The sequence below is a fragment of the Phodopus roborovskii genome, unplaced genomic scaffold (assembly GCF_943737965.1).
Source record: "Phodopus roborovskii unplaced genomic scaffold, PHOROB, whole genome shotgun sequence".
Classification (NCBI taxonomy): Eukaryota; Metazoa; Chordata; class Mammalia; order Rodentia; family Cricetidae; genus Phodopus; species Phodopus roborovskii.
The window spans coordinates 22,129,362-22,151,555 of NW_026126459.1; the positions used below are offsets into that span (position 1 = coordinate 22,129,362).

Below are 22,194 nucleotides of genomic sequence, written 5' to 3' on the forward strand. Positions count from 1 at the left end.
TATGAGTGAGTTTCCCCTGGGCAGAGGTGAAAGTTAGGTAAGAGGAACTACAGGAAATGAGCTTGGAGCTGTCCTGAGAAGAGCATTAGAGAGGAAAATTAGTGTGAAGATAGGAAAGCATAAAACCTGGAACCAGATGGTTTTAAGTTTAAATATTAGCTTTTTTGCTCTTCTTTCTTTCTTTCTTACTTCCTTTCTTTCTTTCTTTCTTACTTCCTGTCTGTCTGCCTGCCTCACATGTGCTAGAACTAAAGACATATGCGTCCACACCTACCAGTGTCGCTTTAAAAACAATTATCCATGTATATGTACAATGTAATGTGTCAGTGCACATGCCATGTTGCCCATGTGGAGGTCAGAGGACAACCTTGTCTGTTAGCTTTGCTTTTTACCAGGTGCAGCTCAGGGTCAGCTTGTTTTCTTTTCTTTGTTTTTTTTTTTTTTTTTTTTTTTTTTTTTTTGACACAAGGTTTCTCTGTGTAGCTGTCCTGGCACTCACTCTGTAGACCAGGTTGGCCTTGAACTCAGAAATCCTCCTGCCTCTGCCTCCCTAGTGCTGGGATTATAGGTGTGTGCTGCCACACACACACCCCCCACACCAGTTCTGGGCTCCCTTTTAAGTATGTGCCTCAGTTTTAAATTTTCATAGAACTGTAAAAGGTTGCTGGCGGGTGGTGGTGCAGGCAGCAGTGGTGTACTATTTAATCATAGTACTTGGGAAGCAGAGGCAGGTGGATCTGCAGAGTGAGTTCCAGGACAGCCAGAGCTACACAGAGAACCCTGTTGTCCTAAAAAACCAAAGCAAACAAACCAGAAGTGGGAAAGGTGCTGGTGAGATGACTCAGTTGGTTAAACATTCACCTGGAAAGCTTGGGGAGTTGAGTTTAGATCCCCAGATTCCACATAAAAAAACATATATGGTGGCATGTGCTTTTAACCCCATGGATCCTTGGAGCCTTCTGGCCAGCCAACTTTACCTATGTGATAAAATCCCAAGCCAGTGAGAAACAATGTCTCAAAAACAAAAAGTGGAAGACCAAACTAAAACCCTGTGTCAAATAAGGTGGAAGGTGAGGACTGTCATCCAAGGCTGTCCTATAGCCTACACACAGGCATGCACAATGTTTTTTGTTGTTGTTGCTTTGGTTTTTCCAGACAGGGTTTCTCTGTGTAGCCCTGGCTGTCCTGGAACTCACTCTGTAGACCTGTCTGGCCTTGAACTCAGAAATCCTCCTGCCTCTGCCTCCCTAGTGCTGGGATTAAAGGCTTGTGTCACCATGCCCAGGTCACAGAGTTTTTTTAAAATTCTGACCCTGGGTGCATTAACATGTGCCTATAACCCCTGTACTTAGAAGACTGAGGCAGAAGGATTGCTGCAAATCTGAGGCCAGCCTGATCTACATAGGGTACATCCTATCTCAAAAAAAAAAAAAAAAAAAAAAAAAAAAAAAAAAAGAGTCAAATTCTCCCAAAACCAAACACTTACAGTCCTATACAACCTGTGTAGTTAAAGCACTGAAAATATATGCTTTTATGTGTAGTATTATTACTGTTGTTATTAATGAGCTGAAGCACTTTTATGAGGTAGGAAGGTTGTTGAAATAGTGTCTATCAAATATAGAAATCAAACACTGCAATACCATGATGAAAATCTTGTCATTTAATTAGGTTTGCCACAAAATGCATTAATCTTGGCTACCTACCCACTGCCCTCCTCCACAGCCATCTGCCTTCATATGCAAACAGCACAGGAACCCAGACACGAACCTCCCCACAAGATTCATGGGAAGGAAAGACATTAAATGGGCTCATCCTCCTCCACACAAATGAAGCAGGATGAATAAAAATATTTTTAAGAAGACTTTTGTGGTGCTATTATCTTCAGTAGAATAAGGGGTCTCTTAGAGATCAGAGTCTGCCTGAGGAGCACAAAGGCCACGGTTCACCCAGAAGAGGATATGTCTAAGGGCACAGGAGCTAGGATTGGCTGGCTAGGCTAAACGCTTTTTCTCAAATGTACACATGATGGTAAGGGAAGCTAAAAGTCCTTTCTCATCATTCCCCTGTCTCCTCTAGTTCCAGACAGTGGGTATGGAGCTCCTGAGGGAACAGATTCGGTTCTTCCAGGATTTCATCCGATTCCCAGAGCTCTAAGGAGGCAATGAAGGGGCCATCTTCCCTGGTGCTGGCTGTCCCTCCCCATGCTCAGGGCTTCTTCTCTCCACCTGTAAGCACCAGAGCCTGCAGGATGTCAGACAGTGACACAATGCCCTTGACCACGTCGTTCTCATCCACCACCACCAGACGGTGAACCTGGCACAGAGCACCGAGAAGTAATGTGAGTGCCTACTTCAGTTAGGGTGAGTGCCTCAGCCCCTATACTCTTAGGGCTACTCCCTGAAGCTGCCTGAGGGGGGCTGGCTTCCTACCTCTGCTTCCACCAGCCTATTAATGATGGTTTCCAGAGTCTCGTGTAGGTAGCACTTGAGAACACCCTCAAAGTAATGAGACCGGTGTTGTAGCGCTTTCGTCACAGACACATCCAGGTTGTTGTATGTCTTTTCTGCTGCCAAATTCTGGAGGTGGAGGGATGGGCTTGAAAGGGGACCAGTTCTCAAACCCTGGACCAACACAATCTCACTAGAGGGACTGAAGGCACTCCTTAGCTCTGACAGGAGCCACAACCAGCCCATTCAGCTACTGTCCAGATAGGGTTCAAATCATAGAAGCATCTGACACCGAAGAGCCCCCTTCTGCTCCCTCTCCACATTCAACATCCCTCCCCTCTCTTCCCTCCCAACCCCTCCACTGTCACTCACAATCACATCAAACTTGGAGTAGATGTCCACAACACGCCCTAGGGAGACAGAGGCAGCTCAGGAAAAAAAAAAAAAAAAAAAAACCCAAAAACAAAACCCTGGTAGCCAAAGGTCTTACTACACACAGGAACACCCTCCAGGCTGAGCTGAGGGGAAGCAGGTTTTCCCAGAGCTACCTGGCCCCAGAACCCTCCCTCTTCTTTCCCAATCTCTTACCTTTCTCATCCACCACAGGCAGGGCAGAGACTCGATGCTGCACAAAGATGCCTAGAGCCACATAGACAGGCGTGGTAGTACGGACCATAGCAATATTGGCATAGGTGCCAATCTGTAGCTCTTGCAGAGACTTAGACATGAATTCTGGCTTGGGGAACTCAGTGATCTGAGGGAAGAATCATTGGCTTTCAGGGAGTTCTGTGGTACAGCATGATGTGCTGGGTTCAATCCTCAGTACAAAACACTGACTTGGCTTGACTTTTAAGGCCCCCCCAAACTACTGAATACAATGCCTCCAATCCAGCATGTAAGGCATAAGAACTGGATTAAAGTACACTTACAAACAACTTGAGGAACTTGAGGATGCGCTTGTGAGTAAGGATGTACAAGGTATTGCCTGACTCTGGGTCAATAACTGGAAGCCTGTGGATCTTATTTTGAATTAATGAAGAGACAGCATCAAACAAGCTGTGAAAAGGTAAAAGGTCACAGTTAGGCTCCACAGTGCTACAGACAAACTGTACAGCTCCTTAGAGTGTGTTTATGGACAGAGAAAACCCATGGTCAGGTGAAGAGGCAGTGCCCAAACAGACTCAAAGTGCTGTGATGTGGCTGGAGGTGGTGATGTACTTGTAATGCCAGCATGAGGACAGGCAGAAGAAATCTACATTCAGGCCAGCCAGAGCTCTGTGGTAAGATCAAGGCCAGTCTTGGCTATTTGTGAGACTTTTTCTCCAAACAAAAAAAGCATGGCTGTGTGCACTGGAAGAAGTTTTCCTTCTTTCCTGTCCTCCCATGGGCCTTCAGGTGTTTGGGGTAAATACACAGCCAGAACTTAACTTACCTGGCATTTGGAGAAATGCAGACAAGGGGCTTAAAAGAATCCTGTAGGTACACCTCTGCAGGGAAAGGGGGTAGTTCTCAAAAACACTGCCACATAAAAGTGCTTCCCTCCTTATCCCTTCATCTGTCAAAACTTCCAATTCTTTACATACCTCTCCAAGTTTCTATCTTGTGTTCCTCCAGTTCATAGATCTGTACCTAGAAGCAGAAGCAGCAGATCTGAGACTTGCTCTATTCTCTTCATTAACTCTTTGCTTGGAGGGAAAACCAGGCAGGAGGGGCCCACAAGTGAGGAACAAAGGTAGGAATTTGGTTTGCTTTGGAGGCTCAGGTTCCTTACCAAGGCTGACTTATAGTATCGGTGAAGGATATTGATAAAGTCAGTGATGGTCAGCATGCCTAGAAGCCAAGACAAGAACCCTCAGCACAGTTCAAAGCTTCTTCCCCTGACCGGAAAAGATCACAATGGGAATGTTCCAGAAACTTCTGCTTACCCACAAAACTCTGCTTCTTACTATCCCACAGAGGAGCAGCTCGAACACCATTAGTCACCAGGGCAAAGAAGGCTTTCTTTACCTATAGCCAAAAGAGTAAGAGCCTAAGGCGGTGAGAAAGCAGGGGGTTGGCGTGTGGAAGTATGAAGTGTGATGACGGGCACTGAACCAGTGGCTCCAAGGAATGCAGTGGAGGAAAGGGGCTAGACTCACTTGCAGAGAAGTATCAAACACAACCAACTTGGAACTCGTGGGGATCAGATCATAGCAGCGGTGAGACTTCATGAAGGATGTATACACACCATTGTTCGACTCCTGAGTCTCTACACAGGGGGAAGAGTTGGAAAGTTGGTGTCTTTCTTTTATGCATGAACTCACAATCAGAAGAGACAAACCAAAAAAAAAGTTTTAGTTTCTCAAGTCTGAAGAGAGTTTTGTTTTGCTTTTATTGTTTCTCATTTTTTCATTAGAGCTTTTCTTCCTATTTAACGTATTTTCATTAGTCTTTTCTTAATGAAGATGAGATATCAAATAAGCTTCTTTATATTTATTGAAGACCTGTGGGTGGGAAACTCATGGTTCAGGTAAGGCCATTTCTAACAACATTAAGTGTTCAATGAGCTTGGCCAGAACACTGAGAACCACAGTTTGAGTCAGAAATCCCAAAGGGAGAGCCTAGCTCCATTTACCTCCATTCTCCTTATGTACACATTTCCTTTTTTTGTGTATGGCTGTTTCACTTGTATATTTGTGTACTATACGTGAGCCTGGTGCTTGTTGAGGTCAAGAGGGTGTTTGTTGGAGCCCCTGAAATTACTGTAAGCTGCCATGTGGGTGCTGGGAATTGAACTTGAGTCCTCTAGAAAGAAAGCCAGTTGTTCTTCAGCTAAACCAATTCCCCAGTCCCTTCATTTTCTTGAGATAGAATCTTGCTATGTAGCCCAGGCTTGCCTCAAGCTTGTAGTAATCTTCTGCCTTTGTTCTCCAAGTGTTGTAATTTTAGGCATGCAACACCATGACTGGCAGTCTGTGTTTTTGTTTTTTGGGTTTTTGTTGTTTTTCTAGACGTATGTGCGTGCGTGCGTGCGTGCGTGCGTGCGTGTGTAGTCCTAGCTGGCCTGGAACTAGCTCTGTAGACTAGGCTGGCCTCGAACTCAGAGAGATCTGCCTGCCTCTGACTCCTGAGTACTGGGACTAAAGGGATGCACCACCACTGCCCAGACCCCAGTCTGTGTTTTTTTAACTACTTGCTCTAAACTGGAAAGGCAATCCTCCAAAATAATACCCTAGATGTTCTATGTACTATAACATATACTTAAAAATACTACAACGTTTAATCTCCCACCCCCTTTTCTCAGTTGTTCAAGATAGGGTTTCTGCATAGCACTGGCTGTCCTGAACTCATTATGTAGATCAGGCTGGCCCCGAGTTCACAGAAATTCACTTGCTTCTGCCTCCTGAGTGCTGGGATTAAAGTCATGTGCTGTCACCACCACCCCAGCTCTCCGAATCCTTACTGGTCTATTAGGTATTACCTTTGTATTTAAGTGAGAAGACAGATGCAGACCAGTTCAATGAACTGTTCAAGGTCATACTGCTTGGTAAGTGACAGGAACTACTTTGAGCCCTGACTAATTCTGTCCTGTCCTCCCAGCAAGCACCCCAGCTGGTTTTTAAAACATGATTTCTAGTCAGGTGATAGTGGCACACGCCTTTAATCCCAGCACAGGAGGCAGAGGCAGGAGGATCTTTGAGTTGGAGATCAGCCTGGTCTACAGAGTTCCAGGACAACTAGCTAAACAGAGAAATGCTGTCTCTGGAAGAAAAAAAAAATTCTAATAATTTTTTATTCTCAGTGGTAGGGAGCAAACCTAGGTAATATTAGGCAAGCATTGCACCACTAAACTATATTCCCAGCCCTCAATATTCTGGGATAGGCTTTTGATCTGGCTAGTTCTGAATTCAATATGAATCCTGTTCCAGTCTCTCTAGTGATGGTATTATAGGCAAATACTACCACACATGGTTCCTATGGGCTGGCTTCCTTCCTTTCTTCCTTCCTTTCCTTTTTGAGGTAGAGTCTCGAGTAACCCAGAAAGACTCATACATAGCCAAGAATGACCTTGGGCTGATCTTTCTGCTTTTAGCTCCCACAAGGATCTACTAATACACCCACCCAACTAAGGAAATATTTCTTGAGGAGCCTTCACAGTGCCTTTCTTTTTTAAAATTTTTTACATTTTAATTTATGTATGTGAGTGTTTTGCCTGCATGTATATCTCAATACCACAAGCATGCCTGATGCCCTTAAAGGCCAGAAGAGAGAATCAGATCCTTGAGACTGGAGTTACAGACAGCTGTGAACTACCACATGGGTGCTGGGAATTGAACCCAGGTCCTCTGGAAGAGTAACTAGTGCTTTTAATCACCGAACAAATCTCTCCAGCCAGTGTTTTAGTGCTTTTTTTTTTTTTTTTCAAAGCCAGGTCTCATTATATAGACAGGCTAGTCTCATGCTCTTTTTGCCTCAGCCTCTGAGTATTGGGATCACAGGTGTGTACCACCACATCCGACTGTTTTATTCCTGGTCATCAGATGACACGTTTGCATTGCTGCTTTCTGACTTCACATCACTTCAATCACTGTCTTCCTAACAAAGACAAGATTTTTGAGCTTCCTTTCCAAACCAATACCCACAAGTACCTCCCATTTTGCAGCCCCTCATCCTTGCGGGAGTTACATCCTAATGCCGGTTATATCAGTAAACCATTTTGAGTAAATATTCCTATCAGAGCTAAGTTTTTCTTGGAGTTTAGCTCAGTGGGTAAGGCCACATATTGCTCTGCTTCCCAGTACCCACAATGGATGGCTCACAAGCACCTGTAACTCCAGCCCCAGGGGCATCAGTCACCTCTGGACTCTAGGCACCTGCACTCAGTTGTACACACACACACAAGTACACATAGTTGAAAACAATAAACATTAATTAAAAAAAGAAACATAGTCAGGCCTTGGTGGCATACACCTTTAATCCCACACTTGGGAGGCAAAGGCGGGTGAATCTGTGTGAGTTTGAGACCAGCCTGGTCTACCCAGCTAATTCTAGGACAGCCTCCAAAGCCACAGAGAAACCCTGTCTTGGAGGGGAAAAAAAAAAAAAAAAGAAGGAAGAAAGATCCCTAGAGTTAACAATGGTTTTATTCTTCTTTTGTTTACATTTTCTACACATAGTACTCACAACTGATTCAATCTCCAAGTCTACTAACTACTTGACTCTCGGGAAATTCAGAAGCATTATTCTATCAGCTTGGAATATTAAAGATGTCTCTTTGAGGTCTTCTGCCCTGCCACCTTAGTCTTTGCTTCACCACTATCCAAGAGGCCCTTTTCATACCTTCCTCTGTTAGACTCTTGTATCCCCTTGTTTTCATAGCATATCTTCCAGTAACTTTCTGAGGAAGGTACATGGATGGAAGTAAATCTGAGACCTAGTAGCCTGTGGATAAAGTTCTTCGATGCTTATCCTTCTGACTTATAATTTGGCTGGCTTGAGTGCTAGATTGGAATTAATTTCCTGCAGAATGTTGAAGGCACTGTGCCATTGACTGTTAAATATTAACACTGCTTTCTTAACATTTCTGACTCTTGCATGAATTGTTTTTTCCTCTCTGAAACTCATAGGCTCTTCTCTTTGAAATCTGCTTATCTCTGGGTGGACCAGACTCATTCACTGTGCTGAATATTCAGTGGGTTTTCTTTCAATAGGAAATGTAGTGATTTTTCAGTTCTGGGAATGTCTAGTGTTTATCTTGTCCTCTTGTGCCATTTTTTTTTCTTTTTTTTTTTTAATTTAAACGCTAGAGCTTTCTGGCCCAGCAGGTCCTGTGGCCCTTAAACCCCAAATAAATAAATGGATGCTATATTAGTTATAAAGCTGTTGGCCATTGGCTTGGATTTCTTATTTTGCTAGCTCTGTTTTAATTATTTACCCTTCTCTATTAATCTAAGTATTTCCACGTGGTCTTGGCTTCCAGAGAGTTCCAGACCAGCAACTCCTTTGCCTGCTACATGATGACAGCTCAGCATCTCCACAGAGAGCAATTTCCTGTTTGTCCCTGCTTATATCCTGATTCTGCCCAACTACATCACTTCCTGTCTGGCCAATCAGTGTTTTATTCATTAACCAATAAGAGAAACGTATACATAGAAGAACATTCCCCATCACACTAGGCTCTCTACACTGATCCTTTCAAGTCTGTTGGAATTCCTTTTTTTTCAGACAGGGTCTCTCCCTGGCTGTCCTGGAACTTGCTATGTAGACCAGACTGATCTCAAAGACTGATCTCAAACTCACAGAAATTCACCTGCCTCCTGAGTGCTGTGATTAAAGGTGTGCACCACTACACTGGGAAAATACATTCTTTTATTTGAATATATTACATTATTATCAGTTTTGTTCCTTGTACGTTGATTTTCCCTCCAGTTGACCTTTTCTGTTTCCTTGTGGGACAGGAAACTTTGATCACCTTTAAAAAACTTTCTTTCGATGTCTATTAATATTGGTTTAAAACAGAATTCAAGCTCAGTGATAAAGGGCTTACTCCAAGTGTTAGGGCCTGTGTGAAAGGTTGGTGAGCACAGAGGACGCCAGGGTATGAAGGGTGACTGACTGAAGAAAATACCTGGTATCAATTTCAAGCCTCCACGTGCAACTACAGCACACACGTCCCCTCCTGCCCCTGACACACACAGAGAAACAGGACTAGAATTCAATTTTTACACATTTTATCTAAATCGTTCTTAACTGGGAACACTCAAATGCCAATTGGAAGCTCCAACTGTATAAATGAGGCTTATTGACTGGAAGCCATTTAGAGAACATCTAATGCTGTGTTTGTAGGTTTTCCCCTGTCGAGGAAAGTCTACTAGGGTGGCTGTATGTGCATGTATACATACGTATGCATACCAAAGCATATGAGGACAACCTCGTGGAACTGGGTCTCTCCTCCCACCGTTTTGTGGGTTTTTGGTATCAAGCTCAGGTTGCCAAGCTTGCATGGCAAGCATCTTTATCTTCTGAGATATCTCACCAGCCTAGAAATGTTTATTTTCATTTTATGTTTATGGGTGTTTTGCCTGAATCTGTATCTGCCTAATTATGCAGATCCTGTGGTGACCAGAAGAGGGCATCAAATTCCCTGGAACTGGAACAGGCAAGACAGTGTGCGCTGCCAGGAGGGTGGTAGAAATGGAACCAGGTCCTCTACAAGAGCAACCAGTGCTCTTAATGGCTGAGCTATCTCTGAGCCTGGCTTGTTTTGTTTTTCAGAAAGAACTCAAGGTGGATGTAGGGACTCAATCCACCATGTTAACTGGAAGATTTCCATTGTTTTTTAAACATGAAAACCCAACTCACACATACCAAGACACAGCTTTAGATACCAGATGAAGATACACTTGCTACATAGAGTTAGATGCTATCATTTTAAGTAAGAAGCCCACACACATATTGAATTTGGATTTCCCAGTTTTAAAAATAATTTAACTCACTTTCCAAATTTAAAAACTCTACAAATTTACATAAAAGTCCCAATTCTCAGTTACTTTACAAAAATGAGATCTGGCAAAAAATTGGCCTTAATTGAGCAGAAATAGATAGTTGCTGTTTCCTTTTAAGTGGAACACAAGATTTATAAGTTGTTACTTGTCACCTGCTTGGTCCACAACTACCTAGATGTACTCAGAAGTATACAGTAGGCACTGTATACAGTATTCAATTCTGAAAAGTCATCTGGACAATGTAACAATACAGTAGCACTGATTTGGTTTTTTGTTTTTCAAGACAGGTTGTGGTGGTTTGTGTAAGACTGGCCCTCACTGAATCATATTTGAATGCTTAGGGAGTGCCATTAGGAGGCGTGGCCTTGTTAGAGGAAGTGTGGCCTTGTTGGAGGAAGTATATCACTGGGGGGTGGGTTTGGGGTTTTAAAACTGCAAGGCAGCCCTAGCAGCTCACTCTCTCTTCCTGCTACCTGCCAATCTAGATGTAGAACTCTCAGCTACCTCTCCAGCACCATCTGCCTAGGTGCTGCCATGCTGCCCACAATGATTACAATGCACTAAACCTTTGATCTGTAAGCCAATACCAATGAAATGTTTTACTTTATAAGAGTTGTTGTGGTCATAGTATCTCTTCACAGCAACAGAAACCATAACTACAACACAGGGTTACTTTGTGTAGCCCTGGCTGTCCTGGAACTCACAAGAGATCTTCCTGCCTCTGCCTCCTTCCTCCTGGGATTAAAGGCATGCACCACTACTGCCTGGCTGACTACTTTTTTAAACGTTTTGTGTTTCTATGCATCTGAGTGTATTATTTAAATCTTGTTTTCCCATGCGTGTATGTGTACAGGCATGTGCATGTGGAAATTCAGGCTTGAAGTTGAATGTATTCCTTCATCAATCACTTCCACTTCTTTTAATGAGCAGAGTCTCACGGTCTTTTCTAGTCTGGATAGCTTGCTCTGGGGATCCATATTTGACTCCTAAGTGCTGGGATTACAGGACATGCTGCTCAACATTTACCTGAGTTCTGGAAATTCAAACTCCAGTTCTCACACTTTCAAAGCAAGAGCTTTCCCACTGAATTTTGTTTTAAACCAAGGATTCACAAACATCTAAACAAAGTGTAGAGACTAGAGAAGGTGGCTCAGTGGTTAAGAGAAGTTCTTATTCTTACAGACACCTGAGCTCAGTTCTAGCACCCACATGGTGGCTCACAACCATCTGTAATCCCAGTTCTAGAGGCTCCAACACCCTCTTCTGACCTTCACAGGCACCAGCACATACCGGGTACACAGACATACAAGCTGGCAAAACACTCATACACGTAAAAAAAAAAAAATGTAGTATAAAAAAAGTGATCCAAATAGTCCTACATACAAATATAGTATAAGGAACCAAACAGAAATGGACAACTGCAGGGAAAGCACTGGGAACTTGTACATAGAACAAGAATCTTGGTAACAACATAATATACTCAAGTAAAAACACATTTCATCAGAAAACGGGTAAGAGACATTTTTTTTAAAAGCAGGATTTAGGGGCTGGAGAGATGGCTCTTCCAGAGGACCCAGCACCTACATGAAGTTCACAACTGCCTGTTAACTCTAGTCTCAGAGGATCCAACACTCTGCTGTGGCCCCTACAGGGACTAGGCAAACATGGGGTACACATACATGCAGACATACACATAAATAAGCAAAATGTTTTTTAACATTATAAAGGGAATTCCCAGGTTGGGGTGTATCTCAGTTGTTAGAATACTTGCCTAGTATGCACAAAGCCCTGAGTTTGAGTCTCAGCCCTGCATATAATGGGCATAGCTGTGCTTAGGGGGTGGAAGACAAGGTGATCAGAAGTTCAAAGTCATCTTCAGCTACTGTTTTAGGATTATTGTCACTGTTAATAAACACCATGACCAAAAGCAATGTGGGAAGGAACAGTCAGTCCACCAAGAAAAAAAACCAGGAACTCAAACCAGAAGAGACCCTTGAGCCAAGAGCTGATACAGACAGAAGCCATGCTGCTTACTGGCTTGCTAAAGTTGCATCACTTAGGACCCCAGGGATGGCACCACCCATGAGCTGGGCCCTCCCACATGAATCACTAATTCAATGCCCTACAGGTTTGCCTACAGCCAGATCTTTTATTTACTTACTTATTCATTCATTTACTTATTTATTTGGTTTTAGGGGGCAGGGTTTCTCTGTGAAACAGTCCTGGCTGTCCTGGAACTCACTCTGTAAACCAGTTTGGCCTCGAACTCAGAGAGATCCATCTGCCTCTGCCTCCCAAGCATTGGGATTAAAGGAGGTAGGGTCTCTCCTTAAAGCTGGAGGTCATATTTTCTCAGCTAAGCTACAGCCAGTAAGCCCTAGTGACCCTTCTGTCTCAAACCCCCTTGAGTCTGGGCTATAGGCCGTGTGGAACACCTGGATTGCTACAAGGTTATGGGACCTGAATCCCAGTCCTTAGGCCTGTACAGGAAGTGCTCTTAAAGCCCTGAACCATCATCTCACCAGCCCACTGTATGATCTCTTGAAATTTATACTCACTCTCTAATGTTTTGGGGAAATATGTGCCTAAAAATAAAGATAACATTCTTAGGAAAATAAGAGTACTCTGGGCAAAACCCTTTCCCAGAGAGGCGGCAAACTGATTCCTTCATCCATTTGTGGTAGTGGGGCTGGAACCTAAGGAAGGCCTCACACATGCGAGGCAAGAGTTCTACCACTGAATTACATCCCCAGAAACCCTGCCTCTTTCCCCAGGAGACTCTAAACTTAGCACTGAAGACAAGGCCAGGTTACAGCTTTCACAGCAGATTTGTGGCTTCAGTTGAATTCACCATAAACCTACCTTGAAAATGCTCATTCTCTGGAGCCGGGAAGCTCTCTGAAGTGACCTGGAAGACAAGAAAACCACAGTCACCTTAGCTGAGACTCTATCCTCTCTTAGCCTCACATTAGAGAAAAGGCTGCTTGGAAGGCTAAAGTGGGAATAGTATCATGAATTCGAAGCCAGGCCAGCTTTGAGATGAAGCAAAACTTCATCTCAAAAAGACAAAACACACTGGTATGGCAGGGATACAGATCAGTGGAAAACATGTGTGAGGCCCTAGGTTCAATTCCCAGTATTGCTTTGTTTTTTAAAGTACTTATAGAGGGCTGGAGAGATGGCTCAGAGGTTAAGAGCACTGGCTATTCTTCCAATGGTCCTGAGTTCAATTCCTAGTCTCCATATGGTGGCTCACAACCTTCCATAATGAGATCTGGTGCCCTCTTCTGGCATGCAGACAGCACTGCATGCATAATTAATAAATAAATCTTGAAAAACTAAAGTACTTATAAAGAGAGCTTGTGAACTAATGACTTCCTTTAAAAAGCACTGCAGGGCTTTTCATTTCAGTATGGTGGCACTCACCACTGGGGAGGCTGAGGCAGAGAGAACAGGAGCTTGACACAAGCCATGGCTATACAACAGATTTGAGGTTAGCCTGGGCTACATGAGACTGTCTCAATACCCTCTCAAAAGAAGAAATATTCTATCGCCTAGTTCCTCTAACAACCCTGAGGTAAACACTGTTATTAATAGTAGAAAACGGAGTTGAAACCATAAGGAACCTTCTGCCCACACTCATGTGGCTGCTAAAAAGTAAAGTAGAAACCCCAAAGCTCATGTCTTTTGTTTGTTTGATTTTGGTTTTTCAAGACAGGGTTTCTCTGTGTAGCCTTGGCTATCCTCTCTCTGTAGGCCAGTCTTGCCTGGAACACACAAAGATCCGCCTGCCTCTGCCTCCTTCGTGCTAGGGATTAAAGGAGTAGGGCCATCACACCCAGCAAAGCTCACATTCTTGCAGAACACATTTTAGAAATATTAGATCTTTTGTTGATTGGTTGGTTATTTAAGGTAATGTTTTAATATGCAGACTAACAAGGCTGAGATAAAACTTAAAATCCCCTACCTTAGCCTTCCTAGTGCCAGGAGTATGGGTGCATATTACAAGGCAAAACAAAAATGAAAAGTCTAAAAACAGCCATGGTAGAGCATCCTTGTAAAATCAGTGCTCATGAGGCAGAGACCAAGGGAGGGGAGGGGAACAGGGCATATGTGAGACCAGCCTGTTTTACATAATGAATCAGTGAATTCCAGGCTACCCAGGGCTACACAATAAGAATCTGTTCCAAAAATCCCAAAACAAAGCAAGAGTTAAGACTAAAAATTATGGGCTGGGCGCAGTGGCACAAGCCTTTAATCTTAGCCCTCGGAGGCAGAGTAAGACGGATCTGAGTTCAAGGCCAGCCTGTGTATAGAATGAGTTCCAGGACAATCAGAGCTACACAGAAACCCTGTCTCAAAAAACATGAGAAAGATCTTACACAGAAGATCATTCACATAACTCTTTAAGTAGATCATCTGGAAATTGTATTATTATCTAGGAACTTAGGAAGGATCATGAAAATGTTCCTCTATTGTCATCCATATTGTGGCTCCATCTGCTCTGGGTGATATCCCCTACACAAAAAATTATTTCATGGGCTGGAGAGATGGCCAGTCTTTCAGGGTCCTAAAATTAACCCCAGCATCCACACGATGGCTCACAAGCATCTGTAATGAGATCTGGTGCCCTCTTCTGGCTTGCAGGGATACATGCAGAGAGAACACTATATACATAATAAATAAATCTTTAAAAAACAACAACAAAACTTCCACTTTCATAGCTTATATAGTGATACGAAGTAAAAGGCTTTGGGATGAACCTAAAGATGGCTGGCCAAGAGGATAAAATGCGCAAGACAACCCTGAGTCTCCCTCTAGTACACTGAGGTAAACAAATAATTTTGTCTTCTCTCTGGGTTTGATAAAACCTTCAGCCTAGTCTGGCTTTTTTTTTTTTTTTGGGCAAGACTTATTGCCAAACAACAGCCTTACCCTTTAAACAAGACAGGGCTCTTCCATGGTAAAGATGTACATGCCAGTCTCATGGCCTACAAAGGGCAGAGAAGTAGCTACTTCTGAAAGTTATGGCATCTATCTCACAAACACATCGTACTGTGCTAGTTATTTTAGTGCATTATCCACAAAAACAGATTATAAATTCCCAGAAGCCTTCAACTATCTTTTCTTTTGTATCTGACTCCCCTAGCATAGGGAACTGTACATAATTTACAGTTTAAGGAAATTCATTGTTACCATTAGTTTTTCCTGCCAGCTTGGTCCCACAGCTGCATCAGCCCCAAATAATAAACAGAGATGCTGTATTAGATATAAACCTGTTGGCCTGTTATTAGCGTTTCTTATTAGTTAGCTCTGTGTTAAATATTAACCCATTTATATCAATCTAAGTGTTTCCAAGTGGTCTTACTGGGGAGAGTCAGGACTTCTTCTCTCCTGGCCCACACCTTGACTTCTCTCTACTACATCTCCCAGGATCCTCCTTGTCTCCTAGTCCAGCCTTTCTTGCCTTCCTATTTGCCAACAGTACTTTCATTAACCAATAAGTGAAACATATTTACAGAATGACATCTCCCATCATCTCTTTTCTGTCTAAATAAAAAGAAGGGTTTTAACATTAACATAGTAAAACATATAACAAGACAGTTATCAAATAAGTACTATAGTTAACAATACTTAGTTCATTAACATTTAACAAGATTTAAAGAAAATATTCTATCATCTACCCTATCTTTGTGAGTCTAAAGTCTTATATGTAACTTATCTTTAATCCTAACTAAGGAAAACTATAACCATAACTATATGTCTTCAATTCCCTCAAAGACCACAGAAGGATAATATATAAACTCTAGAAATGACAGAGACATCTTGCTACCTGGACAGTCATCCAAAGTTGTTCTATAAATTGGCATATCCATCTTCGGTCCATAGGCCATAGTGTGTCTGGCAGACTCCTCAGTAAAACAAGAAACTTTGAACTGTCCACCTGTATTGGCAGTTTGTCAGTCACTTTTCTCTGTGTCCTGCAGAATGTCTGGCAGACTCTTCCATGAAGCAGGAACCCTGTAGCAATGTCCATCTTGAATCAGCAGTCACTTTCCTGTGGGTCCCCCATGTCCAGTTTATACATCATAAAGTCAAAAAAGTCCAGACAAGAGCAGTACCTTGCCCAAATGGCTAGTCTTGCCATATTGAAAGCAAACTCCATAATGAGTTTCTTCGATGTCCATTGTCCTTTTTGACACAGGAGGTGTTGCCAGGAGCAGTTATGTCTCACTGTCAAGAAAAACCCTAAACCATTTTAAATGCCATATTCTGTAGGTCTTTGAAAGGTTTGAAGAATGTCTATCCATTTGAAATATATCTCTATATATCTATAAAAACCTTACAAACCTAACCATAAGTTTTGACTATTATAGGTAACTATCTATAATTTGTACTTAATTATACATTACATTTTTCAATGAGCTATAAAAACACAATACTTAAACAAGAGGAGAAATATACTTATCACAAAATTGACCTTAAATTTGTATCAATAAATGAAAATCATTTCAATACAAAGTATTCATTTCTATATCCTATTCCCCTTTTTACCTTTAAAAAGACATTGGTTGTGATCATTAACCATTTATAACCAACCCCATTTAAATGAAAATAAACATTTATAGACAATATTTGGGAATTTGGGAGTCGTTCTTTTCAAACTGCTTCCTGCTGGTTGGGGACAGTGTAATACCATGGGAATCCTAAGAAGACCCAAAACTCCTGGCTGTAGTCTGCAAGGCTGCCTTGTCCCAGCTGTTTTGAATGTTGGATCACCTGGGACACTTTGCTTGATCAAACCATGTTAGTCTGGAAGGAATCCACAGCTTTTCATTTTCTGTGGAAACAAAAATAGAACTTCTTTCCCCCAGTAACCTGTCCTTAGACTTAAAATTTGAAGTTAAAGCATTTTTAAAATCAGTAAATCGGATTAATTTAGCAGCATTAATAATCAAGTGTATTTTAGCAGTTGTCATTCCTTCCTTAGCAATTGAGCAATTAAAGACAACACAATAACATACAGACAGTATCCAGACTCTCTGTGTACTTTCCATCTTCACATGGCTTTTTTATTATTATTATTATTCTATTTCTCTTACTTCTATTTTTCACTTTTTGAGACAGGTTTTTTCTGTGTTTGTCTGTCCTGGAATTTACTCTGTATATCAGGCTGGCCTTGAAATCACAGAGATCAGCTTGTCCACAGTGTGGGGAGTATACACCATTTAGTTGTTAGCAGGGCCTCTTAAAAGAGCCCTGCAGGTTTTTTTTTTTTTTTTGCTTATGCCTTAAAGGAACCACAAGAGTCTCTGCTTGTCTCTAGCAAAACAGAGCCTGCCTGAGAAAAATGCTGATACCAACAAGCCCTTGCTTGTTTTGTTTTTAAAATCCTTTTTTAAGCTTTTGTTAAATTTAAGTGGAAGTTCTTAGTACCCACGTTGTTGGCGTCATTTTGTTACCAGCAGTTTTCTGCCAGCTTGGTCCTTGTGCCAAGTCAGTTCCAAAATAACACACAGAGATTCTATTAGTTATAAATACGTTGGCCAATGGCTAGAGCTTCTTATTGACTAGCTCTGTTTTAGCTATTAACTCATTTCTATCAATCTAAGTGTTTCCACGTGGTCTTGGGGTGGTGGGGAGGAGAGAGAGAGTCAAGACCTCTTATTCCTCTCGGCCTACATCTTGACTTCTCTCTACTACATCTCCCAGAATCCTCCTTGTCTCCTAGTCCAGCCTATCTTGCCTTCCTATTTGCCAAAAGTGCTTTATCTATTAACCAATAAGAGAAACATATTTACAGAATGACATCTCCCATCAATTCATAATGATGAAAACAGATGTACAGAAACCTAAGACCAAGAGATGAAGAAGATACACAGCTAGAGATATAGATATCAACAAAAGAATCAGAGATGCTCTCATTTCTTTTCCGTTGCTGTGGTGAAACAGCCTGCTAAAAAACAATTTGCAATTTAGGGGAGTACGGGCTTATTTTAGCTGACAGTTCCAGGCTACAGCCCATCACTGTGGGGAGGTCACAGCAGCAGGAACTTCAGACAGCAGACTGCATCAGATATCCACAGTCAAGAGCAGAGAGAAATGAATATGTGTACTCTCATTTGTTTGCTTGATGCGGTTTCATTTGTCCACTCTTACACAGTTTCTTCTACCTAGAGAATGGCATTACTCACAGAGGGAAGCTCCATCAATTAACTGAGAGTATCCTCCACAGACACGCCCACATGCCAACCCAGTGTGACAGATGACACCTCTCTGAGACTTTCTTCCAGGTGATTCTGGGCTGTATCAAGTTGACAAAGCCAGCCATCACAGACACAATTAAACATGATTTTATACTGCCTATTGCTCCACAACTAGGCATATTATGTCCACTCTCTCTTCCTTTAATAAAAGGGGGTGGTGCATGACTGTATCACCAGTGCTCAGGAGGTAGAGTTAGAAAGATTAGGAGTTCAAGACCAACCTTAGCTACAGAGTGAATACATTACAACATGACTCAAAACAGTAACAACAAAGCACCCAAAACTATATCACTCATATTTATACACAAGTGTTATTACTACAGAGAGGCTAGACCTGACACTAAAACAGAATTGCTCTCCAAATTCACCTACATTCCCATCTGTGTGCCAACCCGTGGTATAGACTATTCATAACATTTCCTTTAAGACAGAATATCTGTCCTTCAATCCAGTTCTTAGCCTGTGACTTTTTCTTTCTTTCTTTCTCTCTCTCTTTTCAGTGCAATTCTATCTTCCTAGTGTCTGGGACTGTAATTCTTCCTCTTTTCTTAACATGTAAGGGCTTTCGATGTGAAATTAGTTGTTAAAAATGTCTCGACTCTCTCTTGGGTCACTTTCACAAGCCTCCTTGGGCTTCCACTTCTGCACTATGTCTAAGTTTGTATAAGCCGTCACTGGATGGTGCTGGAGTAGGAACTCAGCCATGGGTAGGCACTTGGCCACACCTCCAGCTGCACGGCACTCTCAACACCAGTCTCCTTGCACACACCCACTGCAGACACTCAATTACTTTTGTGCTCTGACCAAGTACTCCAACCAAAGCAGCTCGTCTGCAGAGATTTTCATCTTTAGCCACATAAAGATACTTCCCAAGGCTTGCAAGATGGTTCAGGAGTAAAAGAGTTTACCAGACAAGCCGGATAAGCTGAGTTTGATCCCCACATCTGCCATCATGGTAGAAGAAAACCAACCCCAGAAAGTTGTCCTCTGCCTCCACATTCACACTGTACATCCCCGACCTTTCTTTCCTCTCTTACACACACTTCACAATTTAAAAACCTACTTTCTGAATGGCTCACTCTATTCACAGAAAACAGTTAAGAATATTCTCAGAAGCACATCAACTGCCTTGCTCATAAATCTCCCACAATGCTTGATTATAAAAGTCAGAGTTGAGCGTTATGCCTACACAGAGGCAGAAGATTTGAGCTACCTACTGGGTAGCTCAAAAAAAAAAAAAAAAAAAAAAAAAAAAAAAAAAAAAAAAAAAAAAAAAAAAAGTGTGTGTGTGTGCCTGTATGTAACTTAGCACAGCATTCAATAAATACTTCCAACTTGGTCTCAACAACATCAAGCATGGACCCATACACTCTTCGACAGTCTGTAATGTTCTAGGCCCAATGTAATTTTCCTTCCTTTATGCTCTCAGTTTTTTTGTATTCTGTTTTATTTTTCAAGACAGGATTTCTCCGTGTGTAGCCCTGGCTGTCCTGGAACTCAATCTGTAGAACAGGCTGGCTTCAAACTCACAGACATCAGCCTGCCTCTGCCTCCCCCAGTGCTGGGATTAAAGGTGTGAGCCACCACTGCTAGCAGCTTTTTGTATCTTGATGATAATACTTACTTCGATTGATCGATTGATCTACCTTAACTAACATCTCTCCTGCCTGTCTCGCTTTCTCTGCAATCCGCAGTATATGTAAAGCATAAGGGCTAAATTTAGAAATATACATAAAAACAGTTTTTAAACTATAGTTTATAGTTTAAAAAACATTGTGGTATAATAATACATTTACAAGTAAAAAAAAAATAACAGCACCGTGTTAAATTTAATGTAATTAAGACGACATTTGCTTAAAATGCTCTCCTTGCATGGATGACCAATTGCATACAACTTTGCTATTGTATCTGTTTTCTTCTTTGTAAGTTAAGGTACACTACTCCTTTGCAGACAAGGGTGTCACACAAAAGTTATAGTGGGCAAGTATCTAACTCAAAGAGGAGAAAAAAATAAGAGTGAACCTGCAGCTGCTACATGGTGGGTGATGACAAAACCCAAACTGTCCACAGGAGATATGAGGTTAAAAACTACGGAGCAGGAAGTCGATGAGAGGGCTTTCGGGGTGAGAGAGAAAAGGCTCCAGAGAATGGGGGAGGTCAAACAAGTAGCAAGTAACCTACAGCATCTCTAAGAGGTGATAGGGACTTGTCTCCATTGGTCAACGCTGCTCGCTAAGAACGAGCCATGTCAACACGCATGCATAGCGTCACTGATCAGGGCACGACCTAAACTTGTCCTAAGGGACACAGTAGCCTCTTGGATTCCTTCCTTCACGGAAACCTCGATTCTAGAACTTATTGAAGGAATGTAGCTTCAGGGCTGGTTGCAGTGTAGTCTTTCAGACGTCCCTGCCAAGAACTGCAGTAAACAGTTGCACAGACGGGGTCCTGAAGTTCCCTGCAAGCGGGGCTCACAACCCCGCTCTCATGCAAACTTCTGAAAGAGCTCGAGGCTCTCACAGGCAAGCAGGAGGCCAAGATGGTCGCGGCATTCGTGCGCTCCAAGCTCACAGACGGTTCCCCCATGGTACCTCTGACCCCAGGACGGCGCCAGGTGGCCCAGTGGGGGCACCCGCCGAAGCAGAGGAAAAAGGCTCCAGCACCAAGCCCGGCCCGGCCCTCCCCGGCTCCTAGCGGGAGGTGGGGGGGGGGGGTCTCCGGCTCCACAGCGCCCCCGGCCGCCCTCCTGCGCCACTCACCGACTCCATTGCAATCGCCCGCCAGTTCCTCAGCTTAGAAAGCGCCCTTGCAGCAGACCCCGCCCCACATCCGGTGCCTACACCACTTCCGCCTACGGCACGCCATCGCAGCCCCAGGGCGGAAGGCGGGGAATCCACCCTTCCGGCAGTGGCGGAGCCTGGCTTGGGTAACCCTCCCTCCCCCAGGTCCTCTAGGACCTTAAGGTCTGGCTACCGGCGAGGGTCATGGGACGGAAGCGCTTGTATTTAAAATGTTCTTTTTTTTATTTGTCGTTTAAAAACAAACTTTGAAGAAGCAAAATCCAAAACTTGCCCTTTGCCTCTCGCAACATAAATTATGTACAGTTCAGAATGATCGCTGATACAAAACATGCCAAGGACAGGGGCGCTGGGGGTGGAGGAAGAGAGAGCGCTTTAAAAAAGGGAACCATTTCATCTGTTGTTACGAAGGACCAACCTTGCTGTACAGGATACACACAACACAAAATAAAGTTCTTCACGGGATTCACACTTGTCAGCGATTTATTTTTTAAAAAGGGGGAGGGTCCTGGAGGTGAGGGTAGAAGGTAAAAGGGGGAAACTGAAAATTGAGTATGTGCAAGTGTAAACCAACCCAAAATACAAACACGGGGGTGGGTGGGGGTGGGACTCTGATGCAATTATACAGGCGGGGTACTTAAAAAAAAACAAAACAAAAAACCAACAACCAAAATTCCAACCTTGTAGCATGGGTCTGAGTTATAGTTTATATAAAAATTAAAAACTGTATAAGGTCTCTTCACTAAATTCTACAGGACTATCGGATACCTAGCATATGCTCACAAAGTCTGCCCCTTCTCCTTTCCCAGTTGGGCCCAAGCCCCAACCATTGCCTGACCCACAGGAGACAATCTCCCCCAACCCAGTGCCTAGAGAAGCCCAGTCTTCCCACTGTCTGATCTAAGTACAATGGGTTCTGTGGGAGTGGGGGGGAGGGGAGGGTTGTTACTTTCTTAAACATTTGCAGCTTGAAACAGTTTAGGAAGCAGCTTTCCAAAAAAAAAAAAAAAAAAAAAAAAAGGGGGGGGGGGGAAAGCCAGGAAAAAATAATCTCCCTACCCCCATCAATCCACAATCCCCCAAATTTAAAACAAAACTAAAACTTAGAATCACAACAGCAACCGTGCTACCCCCTCCAGCAGGCCTGCCCATTTGCCACCATCAAGCCGTCTCTACAATCCAGGTATCTGATTCTTGA

At 42.8% G+C, this 22,194-nt stretch overlaps 1 protein-coding gene across 1 annotated transcript; it reads right to left on the reverse strand.

The window, feature by feature from the left end:
• Positions 1 to 1,637: 1,637 nt before the first annotated feature.
• On the reverse strand, positions 1,638 to 21,089 carry Prkag1 (protein kinase AMP-activated non-catalytic subunit gamma 1). The gene is made up of 12 exons (XM_051189835.1): positions 20,958 to 21,089; positions 12,794 to 12,839; positions 4,586 to 4,695; positions 4,373 to 4,454; positions 4,219 to 4,277; positions 4,031 to 4,076; positions 3,880 to 3,934; positions 3,377 to 3,503; positions 3,036 to 3,201; positions 2,820 to 2,857; positions 2,430 to 2,576; positions 1,638 to 2,313 (listed from the first exon to the last, which is right to left on the reverse strand). Exons 1-12 carry the CDS (start codon positions 20,964 to 20,966, stop codon positions 2,206 to 2,208), a joined length of 993 nt encoding a protein of 330 aa, XP_051045792.1. The 5' UTR covers positions 20,967 to 21,089; the 3' UTR covers positions 1,638 to 2,205.
• Positions 21,090 to 22,194: the final 1,105 nt, after the last annotated feature.